Raw genomic sequence first — 13,144 nt, forward strand, 5'->3', positions numbered from 1 at the left:
ACTCACCTGTACCGGCAACACTAAGGCATCCGGCAGCGGTTGCCGGTCACAGCCTTGTCCTTGTGGGCTCCGCCAACTCAGCGCACCGAAGGAAGGACGCCGCGGAGATACCAGGTCGTGACCTAAGAAGTTGGTAACACATGCGCTCTGGTTTCTGATTTTGCTACATCTGCAGAAGTGAAAAATGTTTTTCTCTAATCTGGGGAACTTTCCTTTTAGAGAATCTGAAATTAGCTCCCATCGTGTGTAATCTTGTTGAGATACTGCTGCTTGCTGGCACCGTGCTGTGGAGGGGGTGCAGCCCCTGAGCGCTCTAGACAAGTACTCAGCAATATCCCCCAGCACCCGGGAGTTCAAGGACAGCCAGGGCTGTACAGAAATCCAGTTATAATAAACACTTCAAAAGCCTGACTAATGGCATCAAGCAGGTCTTTTACTTTGAGTTAAAAAAAAAAAAAAGATTTATTTTGTATACAACATTCTGCCTGCAGGCCAGAAGAGGGCACCAGATCTCACTATAGATGGTTGTGAGCCACCGTGTGGTTGCTGGGAATTGAACCTCTGAGCCATCTCTCCAGCCCCGTTTTGACTTTGTGTTTACTCTTTTGGCCAGTGAGTGAGTGGCGGAGTATGTGCTGACTGATGGCTCAGAGGCCCCATCCATGGTGCATGGAGTTTTCACTGCACTTTGTAGCTTTTGGAATGGTGCAGAGGCCACGGAGAGGTATAATCCACTTTAACCTCCATTTTCTCCTCAGCCTGAGCATGGCACATTTAAACTCCTGTCTGTGATATGTCTTAATGCATTATTTCTAGTACAATTGGACTAATGTTTTTAGTTTGATTTTCCTCCTAGTTTCTTTATCCCAAGAGCCAAGTCTATTTCAGTGCTCAAAGTGTAGCCCTGCCACTTTACACTTTATCCTTTTATTTTTTATTGAAAAAAGATATATATATATATATTCCTTGTTCTTTTACTTGTTTTGATTTTCATATTTTGGGAGGTTTTGTTGGTGTTGTTTGATACAGGGTTTGTCTGTGTATCCCTGGCTGTTCTGGAACTCACTCTCTCACTATGTAGAGCAGGTTGGTCTTGAACTCACAGAGATCCACCCGCCTCTGCCTTCCAAGTGTAGGGATTAAAGGCGGAGCCACCACTGCCCAGCTTGTGTTTGGGAATTTCTTTCTGTTCTTGTCTTCAACAGATCAGGCTAAATGCCATGGCATTTCATGGGTTATTATTTCTAGTTCTATTTCAGATTTTGATATTTGATTGAATTCATTATGGAAAACAGATCATTCTTTTCTTGTACCTTGGATTGAGCTCTTCTGTGCAAATTGTTCTTTTTTTTTTTTTTTATTTGAGACAGGGTTTATCTGTAGCCCTGGCTGTCCTGGAACTTAACTTTGTAGATGGAGTTGGCCTCGAACTCAGAGATCCCCCTCCCACCTCTGCCTCCACACCTGGTTATTCTTTTATTTTTAAGGATTTGTGTATGAGAGACAGACATATGGCAGAAGATTGAGACCAAAGGTCAGCATGGTGTGTCTACCTGTGGTTCTCCATCTTTATTTCACATTGTGTATGTGTGCAGATGTTCGTGGGTTCTGGAAGAGGGTGTCGTGAGTCATCTGACGTGGATGTTATGAGCCAAAATGAAACAGAACCTAACATTGGACCGTCTCTCCAACACCTTTACCTTAATTTTTAAGATGGTGTCTTTCACTGAGCCTAGAGCTCACTGGACTGGCTGGCCAGTGAGTCCCCAGGATTTGCCGTCTCCACATCCAAATGCTGGGTGACTGAACAACCATCACTTCACCCATGAGCCAGCTAGTCCTTAGGGCGTCTGTAGCAGCATCTCATGCTCTTTGGCAGAGGGAGGTCCAGAAGTAAATCTCAGATTTTTTTTTCATATTTATTTATTTATTATGTATACAATATTCTGTCTGTGTATGTGTCTGCAGGCCAGAAGAGGGCACCAGATTTCATTACAGATGGTTGTGAGCCACCATGTGGTTGCCGGGAATTGAACTCAGAACCTTTGGAAGAGCAGGCAATGCTCTTAACCACTGAGCCATCTCTCCAGCCCCCTAAATCTCAGATTTTTAAATAGGAAAATAGTGTGAACTTAGATTGAATACTTTAGAGAACACATTGCTTTATGCCATCTGTAATCTGTATTAAAAGCAGCTCAGAAAGAGAGCACGTTTAAACTGACTTTGTCCTAATACTGTAAGCCTTGTGTATTTCTAGATCTATAAAATAGGGAATATGGCTGGGTGTGGTGGTGCACACCTTTAATCCCAGCGCTCAGGAGGCAGACGCAGGTGGATCTCTGTGAGTTCAAGATGCGGTGTTAGGAACTGCTCCTGTTGGTGATGTGGAAGTTCCTGGAGGTTTCACATCACTGCAGCAGTCTGAAACTGTCGGGTCTGTCTTTGCTCCATTTCCATCCTGCTATTAATGACGGAACGAGGTGTCTCTATGATCGTGTGTGAGCGAACGGAACATCGCATTTATCTTCCAAATGCAGAAAAGCACAAGTTTCTCTAATTTCAGTAAAGCGGACTGAATTCGCTCGTTCTACGTTGTAATCAGGGAAAAAGCTTTCTATTCTGTTGCTATTCCCCCGAACAGAAAACACCGCCAGCATCAAAAAACTAACCCCAAATGATCGCCGCTTTATATCCTATTAACCCACTCACAGCAAACTGACTTGAATGTAAAACACTTCCCAAAGAAACACGCCATGCTCCTGAGATTCAGACGTAAGTTTGGTTTCTCAGTATTGCAAACTCGGGAGTTTCTAAAAATTTCCACATACAATCAACAGCTTTCACGTCCAGCACAATAAATACACGGGCTTCTCAGACACCAGACCCTCTGTCCTGTCCTGAACACATGTGTCTGTGTGTGGTGGTAGTGAGACTCCTCTCCACAAAGGCCAGTGCTGCACAGTTGCTGCCTTGAGACCCCTGAACCTGGGGCCCCAATCAGGCATTGAGAAGTCCGTCATCTGAGTGTCCGATGGCGTCTGGGTTGGAGAGCGGATCCAGGTCTGCAAATAGATTGAACCAGGCTGACATGTCTTGGTTACCATTGTTGGGGGCTAGTGAAAAAGAAAGACATTGAAGAGATTCAGCTTTTGGCAATAATATTTTTGTACTACGTTAGTGATTTTTGACGCAGATGCTCCTTAATAATAAAGTTGGCTGACATCGATTCACTGTGTTCCCTTAAAGACAAATTGAAAATGCAGGAAATGTGTGCTTTGCTGAGCCTGAATTCAGTGTCTCGGGGATGGTGACAAGGATCATGTGAGAAACAATCTCAGGTGATTTATAGAAGGCTCTCAGGTAAGGTTGCAAGTTACAGTAACTTCCTCCTGAGAAAACTTGAACTCTGCTAAAGGCCTCTTTATTGGGGCTGGAGTGATGGCTCAGTGGTTAAAAGCACTGGATGCTCTTCCAGAGGAACCAGGTTCAGTTCCAAGGACCCACATGGCAGCTCACAGCTGTCTAACTCCAGTTCCAGGTAATCTGACTTCCTCACACAGACATACATGCAGGCAAAACACCAATGCACATAAAATATTTAGCCTTGCGGTGATGGCGCAGGTCTTTAATCCCAGGAGGCAGAGGCAGGTAGATCTGAGTTCAAGGCCAGCTTGATCTACACAGCCAGTTCCAGGACAGCCAGGGCTATACAGATAAGCCTTGTCTCAAAAAAACCTAAATAAATAATGTCATACTTGAAAAATGTTAGACATAAAGGAAAAAAACTCTAATTTTTATTTCTCTTTTGAGGCAGGCTCTTGCTGTGTAGCTCAGGCTGGCTGCAGATTTGTGATCCTCTAGATTACAGGTATGTTCCATCATGCCCAGTGCTTGTCAAAACATTTGCTAGCAAGGGCTGGGGAGATGGCTCAGCAGCTACATACATTACATACATGCCAAGTTTGATCCCCAGGGCGCACATAGTAGAAGGAGAGAAACACACATGTTTTTCCCTCTCTAAAGGTAACTTTAAAAAGGTAAAAAAAAAAAACCAAAACAAAACAAAACGGCTGGGTGGTGGTAGCACATGCCTTTAATCCTAGCACTCAGGAGGCAGAAGCAGGTAGATCTGAGTTTGAGGCCAACCTGATCTACAGAGTGAGTTCCAGGACAGGCTCCAAACCACAGAGAAACCCTGTCTTAACCCCCACCCCCCAAAAAAGTTAACACATTTTGATAAGAACATTTGATAAGAAATCCAAGTGGTTTTCTTGTATGTTTTTGCGTGTGCTAGTTTGAATGTAATTGGCCCCCATAATCTCATTGGAAGTAGCACTATTAGGAGGATGGCTTGGTTGAAGTGCGTATGGCCTTGTTGGAGGAAGTATGTCACTGTGGCTGGGCTTTGAGGTTTCTTATGCTCAAGATACTACCTAGTGTGTCGGATGACTGCAAGATGTAGGACTCTGAGCTACTCCTCCAGCATGTCAGCCTGCACGCCACAACACTCCCTGCCGTGATGATGGACTGAACTCTGAAACTGGAAGTAAGCTCCCCCCATTAATTTTTTTTTTTTATGAGTTGTCATGGTCATAGTGTCTCTTCACAGCAATGGAAACCCTAAGACAGCTTGGTTTTGGTTTTTTGAGACAGGGTTTCTCTGTGTAGACTTGGCTGTCCTGGAACTAACTCTGTAGACCTGGCTGGCCTTGAACTCACAAAGATCCGTCTGCCTCTGTCTCCCGAGTGCTGGGATTAAAGGTGTGCACCACCACTGTCCTGCGGTAGGTCATTTCCAAAGGCCCTTGTCTTTGGGGTACTGTATTCAAACACCATGACCAAAAGCAGCTTGGGGAGGAAGTTAGGACAGAGGCTGAAACAGGGCAGGAACCTGGAGGCAGATCTGATGCAGAGGCTGTTTACTGGCTTGTTTCCATGGCCTGCTCCATCTGCTTTCTTATCAGTCCAGAGATGGAACTACCCACAACGGGCTGAGCCATCCCCCATCAATTACTATTTAAGAAAATGCCCTATAGGCTTGCCTACTGCCTGGTCTTAGGGAGGAAATTTCCCAATTGAGTCTCCCTTCTCTTTCATTCTGGCCCATCCTTGTGAATATGGGTATTTTCTTCTCATTGTAGCCACAGTATTGCATTCTTATTTTTTTTTTTTTTATGTGTTTTGTTGGGGCTGTCTTGTTGCTATTTTTGTTTCTGTAACAGTCTTGCTACGCAGCCCAGGCTGGCCTGGCTCATCCTGTTACAATGTTTGAGTACTGGCATCTGGGGATTAGAAGTATGTGTCATGGCTGGTGCACATGTCAGGTTTACATTGTTTCAATTATGTGATAGACTGAGTCCACTCTGTACTTGATGGATGAACACTCTACTTCTCAGCTGTCTCTGGGTCCTGGATTTCAGTTTCAGCTTGCATTTACATTAACACTTAATGAGTTAATTTTTTCTCCCTTTTTGTTTGTTTGAGACAGGGTTTCTCTGGGTAGCCCTGGTGGTCCTAAAACTTGCTCTGTAGACCAGGCTGGATCCGCCTGCCTCTGCCTCCCAAGTAAGTGCTGGGTTTAAAGGTGTGTGCCATCACTGCTTAGCATGAGTTAGTTTTTTTATTTTTTTGGTTTTTTGAGACAGAGTTTCTCTGTAGCTTTGGAGTCTGTCCTGGAACTCGCTCTGTAGACCAGGCTGGCCTCAAGCTCACAAAGATCTGCCTGTCTCTGCCTCCCAAGAGCTGGGATTATAAGCATGCGTCACCACCGCCTGGCTGTGTTAATTTCTAAGTTACAGATTTTTCAATATTACTATTTACCCAGAGTTGACACCGCCTTTTCCCTACTCTTCCTTCCCTGACAAAGCAAAGCAGCCTCCGACATACAGGTAAACAGTGTCTTTCTCACGACCTCTGCTTGTTTTTGTTTGAGACTGAGACTCACTATATGGCCTAGGCTGGTCTTGAAATCATAAAGATCCACGGGCCTCCACACCCCGAGGGCTGGATTAAAGCCTGTGCCACTATGCCCGGTAGTGTCTTCACTTTTTGTGTTTGGTGAGCCATGACTGTCTTCCACAAGTCCACGGTAGTGTCTTCTTTTTTTAATATTTATTTATTGTGTATACAATATTCTGTCTGTGTATATGCCTGCAGGCCAGAAGAGGGCACCAGACCTCACTGCAGATGGTTGTGAGCCACCATATGATTGCTGGGAATTGAACTCAGGACCTTTGGAAGAGCAGGCAATACTCTTAACCTCTGAGCCATCTCTCCAGCCCCCATGTGTCTTCACTTTTTGTGTCTTCACTTTTTGTGTTTGGTGAGTCATAACTGTCTGCCACAAGTCCACATGCACTGTTTGTCCTCCGCCATCTGCACTGGAGCAGGCTGAGGAACAGGTACAGCTCCTAGCACGTCCAGGCCAGCACCACACACACAACCTATAGCTACATAACCGGGGGCCACTGGGACTGCAACCTTTGCTCCCTTTTTGGTTATTGGCTTCTGTGAGGTAAACAGGCCTCCTTCAAGTCCCGGCCATGATATACTCTGTTGCCACATGTGCAGAAGCAGTGACCAACTGACCACAGACTAAAGCTCCTAAACCATGAGCCACAATACAGCAGAATGCTAGTGTACAGAGAGAGGAAACAGATCACGGTCCAGGCGCTGAGGATGCAGCGAGCAGGTTGTCTAGCATGTAAGGCCCTAGGTTCTATACCCAGCACCACAGAGGAGGAGGGAGGAGGACCGGGAAGAAGGAAGCAGGGAGAAAAAAATTATGATTCAACAACTATAATAAACATTATGTAAAATTACTAATGATTGATATTATAGGCCTTCACCTATAATCCTAGTTCTCAGGACGTTGAGGCTGGAAAATCAAGAGTTCAAGGCCAGCCTGGCTACACAGTGAGGTCCCTGTCTGCCATTTAAATTATTTCAGTTCAGAGCTGGGTAGTGGTGGCTCATGCCTTTAATCCCAGAATGTGGGAGGCAGAAGCAGGAGGATCTCTGTGAATTCAATGCCAGCCTGGACTACAGAGCGAGTTCCAGGACAGGCTCTTAAAGCTACAGAGAAACCCTGTTTTGAAAAACCAAAACAAAACAAGAAACAACAACAAAAAAATTCAGAACACACAAAATACAGAACCAGGTGTGGTTTGCAGGGATTATGGTTGCCAAGTGTGGCAATGTTCTGAAAAACCAAACACTACATAGGGATACTTTATTTTTTCATTTTTTTAAAAATATTTATTTATTATGTATACAATATTCTGTCTGTGTTTATGCCTGCAGGCCAGAAGAGGGCACCAGACCCCATTACAGATGGCTGTGAGCCACCATGTGGTTGCTGGGAATTGAACTCAGGACCTTTGGAAGAGCAGGCAATGCTCTTAACCTCTGAGCCATCTCTCCAGCCCAATTTTTTTGTTTTTCTATAATGCTAAATTTGTTGAAAAAATTTAAAGTATTGCTATCATAAGAATTTTGAAAGTCTGCCCAACACTTGAACAATTTGAGCAAAAAATGATTAGGTTATAGTGATTATAAACTACAAAAAATAATTCAAATGGATAAGAGATTATGCATGGGAAGAGACAAGCCAGTTTAGAGCAGTGTAGACCAATCGTGTGTTCAGGAGGATACCACCTATCCTTACGTGGCAATCATCAGGCCAAATGATGTGCCCTGTCACCAAAACACAAAGCCTGTCCTTCCAGTGACAATTGGAGCATCTGAAGCAATGAGATCGGCGGATGGGGAAGCTGGATGGCAGCCCATGTCGGTACACAGCGCTAATCCCACAGATTTGAGGTTGTATCCGAGGTGCCTGGGTCATTCCTATCCAAGTCATCTTCTGAGCTGGGTGGCTAAGTGATGGAGCACATGCCTACCACGGATTATGCATGGCTTTTTCACACTATGAGGCAAAGTGGTCCTTTTCTAAATTCTCCTGAATTTTACTATTAATGAATGCAAAGAAATGACTTACATTTTAATTTCTTTGGACGCTGTGAAGGCAGTGGCAGGGTATCTGGGTGTTCTGATCCCTCTTGGGAGCCCCAGCCTTTGGGGGAGGACAGACAGAGAAACAAGGGTCAACAGCGAGATCCTCCTGTCTGTGCCAGAGAAGCTCTTGATTGGCCAAGCCCTCTCCTTAGTGTGTAGCTTAATAGAGAGTGAAGTGTGTTTATAGCTAAGGATATTGAGAGAGGTTTGCAGTTTCTACACTTTTTCTGATTTGTTGGATTACTGTTTTTCCTTCCTTTCCGTATTTGATATTAAGGATTGCTCGTTTACTGTGCTAGACATGATGGGCTAATAATGCCCATTTTTACTTTTAGGATATTAACAAATCCTTTAATCACTTTGCATATGCCTGTGGTTTGCCTTTAGATTCAGTGTGAACAGAAGCGTTTTACTATAAAGCACAGACATTGACTGCTGCTGGATGTAATGGAAGTTTTTCAGGACACAGTATCTGGGGGACGAGATACAAGGATATAAGAGAAACTACACAGCTATGAAAACAGGAACCAAGTCACTTCAGTCCCAGAGGATGTGAACACCACTGCCGTGTGTGTTAGAAAGTTCAAGGATTGGATTAGAAGACGTGAGTCTGAGATCACGTGAAGACCGAACGGGAGCTGAAGGAACAATAGTGGCCTTTTAATCCCAGCACTCTGTGAGTTACAGCCCAGCCTGGTCTACAGAGTGAGTTCCAAGACAGCCAGAGCTACACAGAGAAACCTTGTCTCAAAAATCCAAAAAAGGAGAAGGAGCAGAAGAAAGCAGCTGCTGCCGCCATGGTTCCCTCAGGGATCTGGAAGTACTTGGTGGGGCTGGAGAGATGGCTCAGAGGTTAAGAGCACTGACTGCTCTTCCAGAGGTCCTGAGTTCAAATCCCAGCAACCACTTGGTGGCTCACAACCATCTGTAATGGTCTGCTGCCCTCTTCTGGCCTGCAAGTGCACATGCAAACAGAAAACTGTACACATAATAAATAAAGAAAACATTTTAAAAAAAAGTACTTGGTGGTGGAAAATGGTATTTTGCAGTGAGTTGGAGGTGAGAGAGAAGATGCAGACATATTTATCCCAAAGGCCGCGCTGACACCAGAAGTGTGGAGGGGGAGCTGAGGGGTTGATGATGGATTCTTGCAGCAACACAGGCAACCGTGTGAAGTTCTGAGTGGACTGGAGCCAGACTGGGCTCAGTGTGACAACAACAGCCCAGGTCCAGGGGCAGACGACTCCCAACGTGTGGCCATGGACACAGGGCAGTGGGATTGCTGGTGACTCCTCCTCTAGACAGCCCTCTGCCCATATCCCCACCTACTCCAACTCCAGTGTCCTCCACTCCGGCTGCCCCCACCTCTTTTTCTCATTCTGAATCTTTTTTTTTTATATAGCTCTGCTTGGAGTCTGAGCAGTTATTTATTTTATTTATTATTATGTATACAGTGTTCTGCCTACACACCAGAAGAGGGCGCCAGATCTCATTACAGATGGCTGTGAGCCACCAAGTGGTTGCTGGGAATTGAACTCAGGACCTCTGGATGAGCAGCCAGTGCTCTTAACCTCTGAGCCATCTCTCCAGCTCCTCATTCTGAATCTTGTAGGTAAAAATATACACCAAATTTTTCTAGGGGTGGTGGTGGCATCATCTGACCCAGGAGTGGGGAACACATGGGTTTGGAGGAGGCAGCGAGGACACAGCCCTTGTTTCAGACTTCTTGATAACCACAGTGCTCTTTGGATTTGATGTTTTTTTCCTGTTGACTGCTGTAACTGCAGATTTTATCTTGTAGTGGTGAAGTTAAAATCAATTTCCCTTGATTCTAGCATCAATAACCGCAATAGTTTTGCTTAGCAAACACAAAGCACGCGTCCAAATGTCTCGTCAACACTTACTTTTGGAAGCTCCTTCCGCATGAAGGCCGAGGTCCAAGAGCTGTGAAGGGAGGAACTGGGAGGATCCCACCGGAGGCTCCTGGGCTGTGAGGCCAGCACTGGGGCTCCCGCAGGCTGTCTGGCATTCCTGGGTAAGCTCACTAGCACTCGAAGAAGTGGGGCTCAGGAGGCTGTTCAGAAATGCGAATTCCTTCTCAAAGTCATCTCCTTCCAGCGAGTCTCTAGGCAGAGCTTTTGCCACTGCTGGTTGAGAACAGAAAGAGGAAATGAGAGGAGGATGTAGAAGAACTAATTCTGCTTTTCCCTTATGGCATTAACATGATTTTAAACAACTATATTTGCACGGACGTTGGTGGCTCACTTTTAATCCCAGCATTTGGGAGGCAGAGGCAGGTGAATCTCCGAGTTTGAGGCCAGCCTGGTCTACAGAGAGGGAGTTCCAGAATAACCAGGTCTAAAGTCTCAATAAAACCAACCAAACAAAAACCCTTTCCTATACTCTTCCTCCTTCCTTGATGGCAGTCTCAAATTTGGCTCAGATTGTTCATCCTGTTACCAGTTTATCAAGAGATTTTAAAATTATAGTTGGATTGAGTCTGCGGTCTTTTCCCAGGGGTCACAAACTATGTAACAGTTCCCTTCTTACACCCAATGTGGTTCCTGGGCAATGAACTCAGTCATCAGGTTTGCTGGCAAGAGCCATTCCACCCACCCCCAACCAGACGTTTTGGATGGGTGTTGGGGATCCAAACTCAGGCCCTTGTGGACATCTGCGCAATCCCTGCCTTGTTTTCATATTATTTTATATGTATAGTGTTTGCCTGCATGTATGTACATGTACCAGTGAGCATGGTTGTTGTCCATAGAGGACAAAGAGGGTGTCAGATCACATGGACCTGGAGTTACAGATGGTTGTGAGCCACCAAGTGGGTACTGGGAATCCAACCTGGGTCCTCTGGAAGAGCAACCAGCATTTTTAACCACTGAGCCATCTTTTCAGCTCCACTATTAATATTTTTTAGAGATTTATTTATTTATGTATATGGGTGCTTTTGTCTGCATGTACATCTGTACACTAGAAGGGGCACTGGAATTCATGAAACTATAATTCTAGAGAGTTGTGAGCCACTATGTGGCTCCTTGGAATTAACTCAGGACCCATTAAACACTGAGCCATCTCTCCAGCCTTCTGCTTGCTGTGGGATAATGTTTTTTGTACACTGTAAAGATTTATCACTCATATTGGTTTAATAAAACATAGATTGGCCAGTAGCCAGGCAGGAAGTATACACGGGGCAACCAAATAGAATTCTGGGAAGTCAGTCACCAGCCAGACACAGAGGAAGCAAGAGAGAATGCCTCACTGATAGAAGGTGCCAAGTCATGTGGATAAACATAGAATTAAGGGTTAACTTAAGTTGTAAGAGCTAGTTAATAAAATGTCTGAGATAGGGCAGGAGAGATAGCTCAGTGGTTAAGAGCATTGCCTGGTCTTCCAAAGGTCCTGAGTTCAATTCCCGACAACCACATGGTGGCTCAAAACCATCTGTACTAAGGCTTGGAGCCCTCTTCTGGCCTGCAGGCATACACAGAGACAGAATATTGTATACATAATAAATATTTTTTTAAAATGTCTGAGATAATAGGGCAAACAATTTGTAATTAATATAACCTGTGTGCTTTGGGACTGAACAGCAGTAAGACAGAAACCTCCATCTATACTCCTCTTAATATTTTTGTGTGTGTGGTTTCTTTTGTTTCTCAATACAGATTTCCTCTGTGTATCTTTGGCTGTCCTGGAACTCATTTTGTAGACCAGGCTGGTCTCAAACTCAACAGGGATTCACCTACCTCTGCCTCTCAAGTGCTAGGATTAAAGGTGTGCACCACCATGCCCAACCTCCTCTTAATAATTTTAATAAGAGGGGCTGGAGAGATGGCTCAGAGGTTAAGAGCACTGGATGCTCTCCCAGAGGTCCTGAGTTCAATTCCCAGCAACCACATGATGGCTCACAACCATCTCTAATGAGATCTGTCGCTCTCTTCTGACGTGCGGGCATACATGGAGACAATGTTGTATGCATAATAAATAAATAAATCTTTAATAAGAGTGCAATTCTGCTTCTTACTACCTAGCTCTGGAATTCTTTTCTCAAGCCATAAATCTTGGGTTTTCCTGAGTTGAGGTCCCCAAAACATTTAGGGGGCCTGTCTCTTCAGGGTGCTGGAGGTGACAATAGAGTTGTTCTTCTGTCCCTTATCACTGCAGAGAAAATGGTAGTTTCAAGCCAAGAGCACCTAAGGTCCAGCTACCTCTCCTCACAAGCACTCAGTTTCGAAGGGGCCACTCAGAGGTCAACCATCAAACAGAACAGGATTCATAACCCTCTTGCTGTACAGAATTCAACCCTAAGAACATTCTCAGAGATAGAGAAGCTGTGCTAAGAGCCCCAGGAAAAAGTCAGTCTTGCCAGACATATAGGCTAAACCATAGCCAGCTACTTTGCCTGAAAGAACCAGGGGGAAAAGCTCAAGATAGCCTCAAACTGGTGGCAATCCTACTGTTTCAACCTTAGAGTGCTGAGATTTCAGGTGTCAGTCACTGTGCCCCAGGGTGGAAACCTGAGGCAAACGTGGACGCAGGGCGCCATCTAGTGGTGAAGCAGTGGAAGTGTCCACTGGCTCAGAGAAATCACGCGGGTCGCCATCTAGTGGTGAACCAGTGGAAGTGTCCACTGGCTCAGAGAAATCACGCGGGGCGCCATCTAGTGGTGAACCAGTGGAAGTGTCCACTGGCTCAGAGAAATCACGCGAGGCGCCGTCTAGTGGTGAAACAGTGGAAGTGTCCACTGACTCAGAAATCACGCTGGTCGCCATCTAGTGGTGAAACAGTGGAAGTGTCCACTGGCTCAGAGAAATCACGCGGGGCGCCATCTAGTGGTGAACCAGTGGAAGTGTCCACTGGCTCAGAGAAATCACGCGGGGCGCCATCTAGTGGTGAACCAGTGGAAGTGTCCACTGGCTCAGAGAAATCACGCTGGTCGCCATCTAGTGGTGAAACAGTGGAAGTGTTCACTGGCTCAGAATTCACACGGTGCGCCATCTAGTGGTGAAACAGTGGAAGTGTCCACTGGCCCAGGAAATCAAAACTGACATTTTGGAAGGGCAGCCACAAAGTCTTCAATGTGAAAACACAGTTTGTGGATTAAAAGCCAGGCAACTGG

The 13,144-nt window shown here is 45.3% G+C and overlaps 1 protein-coding gene across 6 annotated transcripts in view; it reads right to left on the minus strand.

Moving 5' to 3' along the window:
- Positions 1–2,083: 2,083 nt before the first annotated feature.
- Positions 2,084–13,144, minus strand: part of LOC121458920 (islet cell autoantigen 1-like protein) — a 47,568-nt gene continuing 36,507 nt past the window's right edge. For 5 of the 6 annotated variants that reach the window (XM_041668314.1, XM_041668316.1, XM_041668312.1 and 2 more), the window contains exons 10-12: positions 9,921–10,163; positions 8,000–8,074; positions 2,084–3,113 (exon numbers count right to left, since the gene is read on the minus strand). In XM_041668314.1, the coding sequence (XP_041524248.1) occupies positions 2,998–3,113; positions 8,000–8,074; positions 9,921–10,163 (434 nt within the window). In that variant the 3' untranslated portion in view covers positions 2,084–2,997. The remainder of the gene's footprint in view (positions 3,114–7,999; positions 8,075–9,920; positions 10,164–13,144) is intronic. The other variant, XM_041668317.1, reaches the window with a different exon arrangement.

This window comes from Microtus oregoni, unplaced genomic scaffold (genome assembly GCF_018167655.1).
Source record: "Microtus oregoni isolate MIOR12 unplaced genomic scaffold, Mior012 000018F_ref0000195, whole genome shotgun sequence".
Lineage (NCBI taxonomy): Eukaryota > Metazoa > Chordata > Mammalia > Rodentia > Cricetidae > Microtus > Microtus oregoni.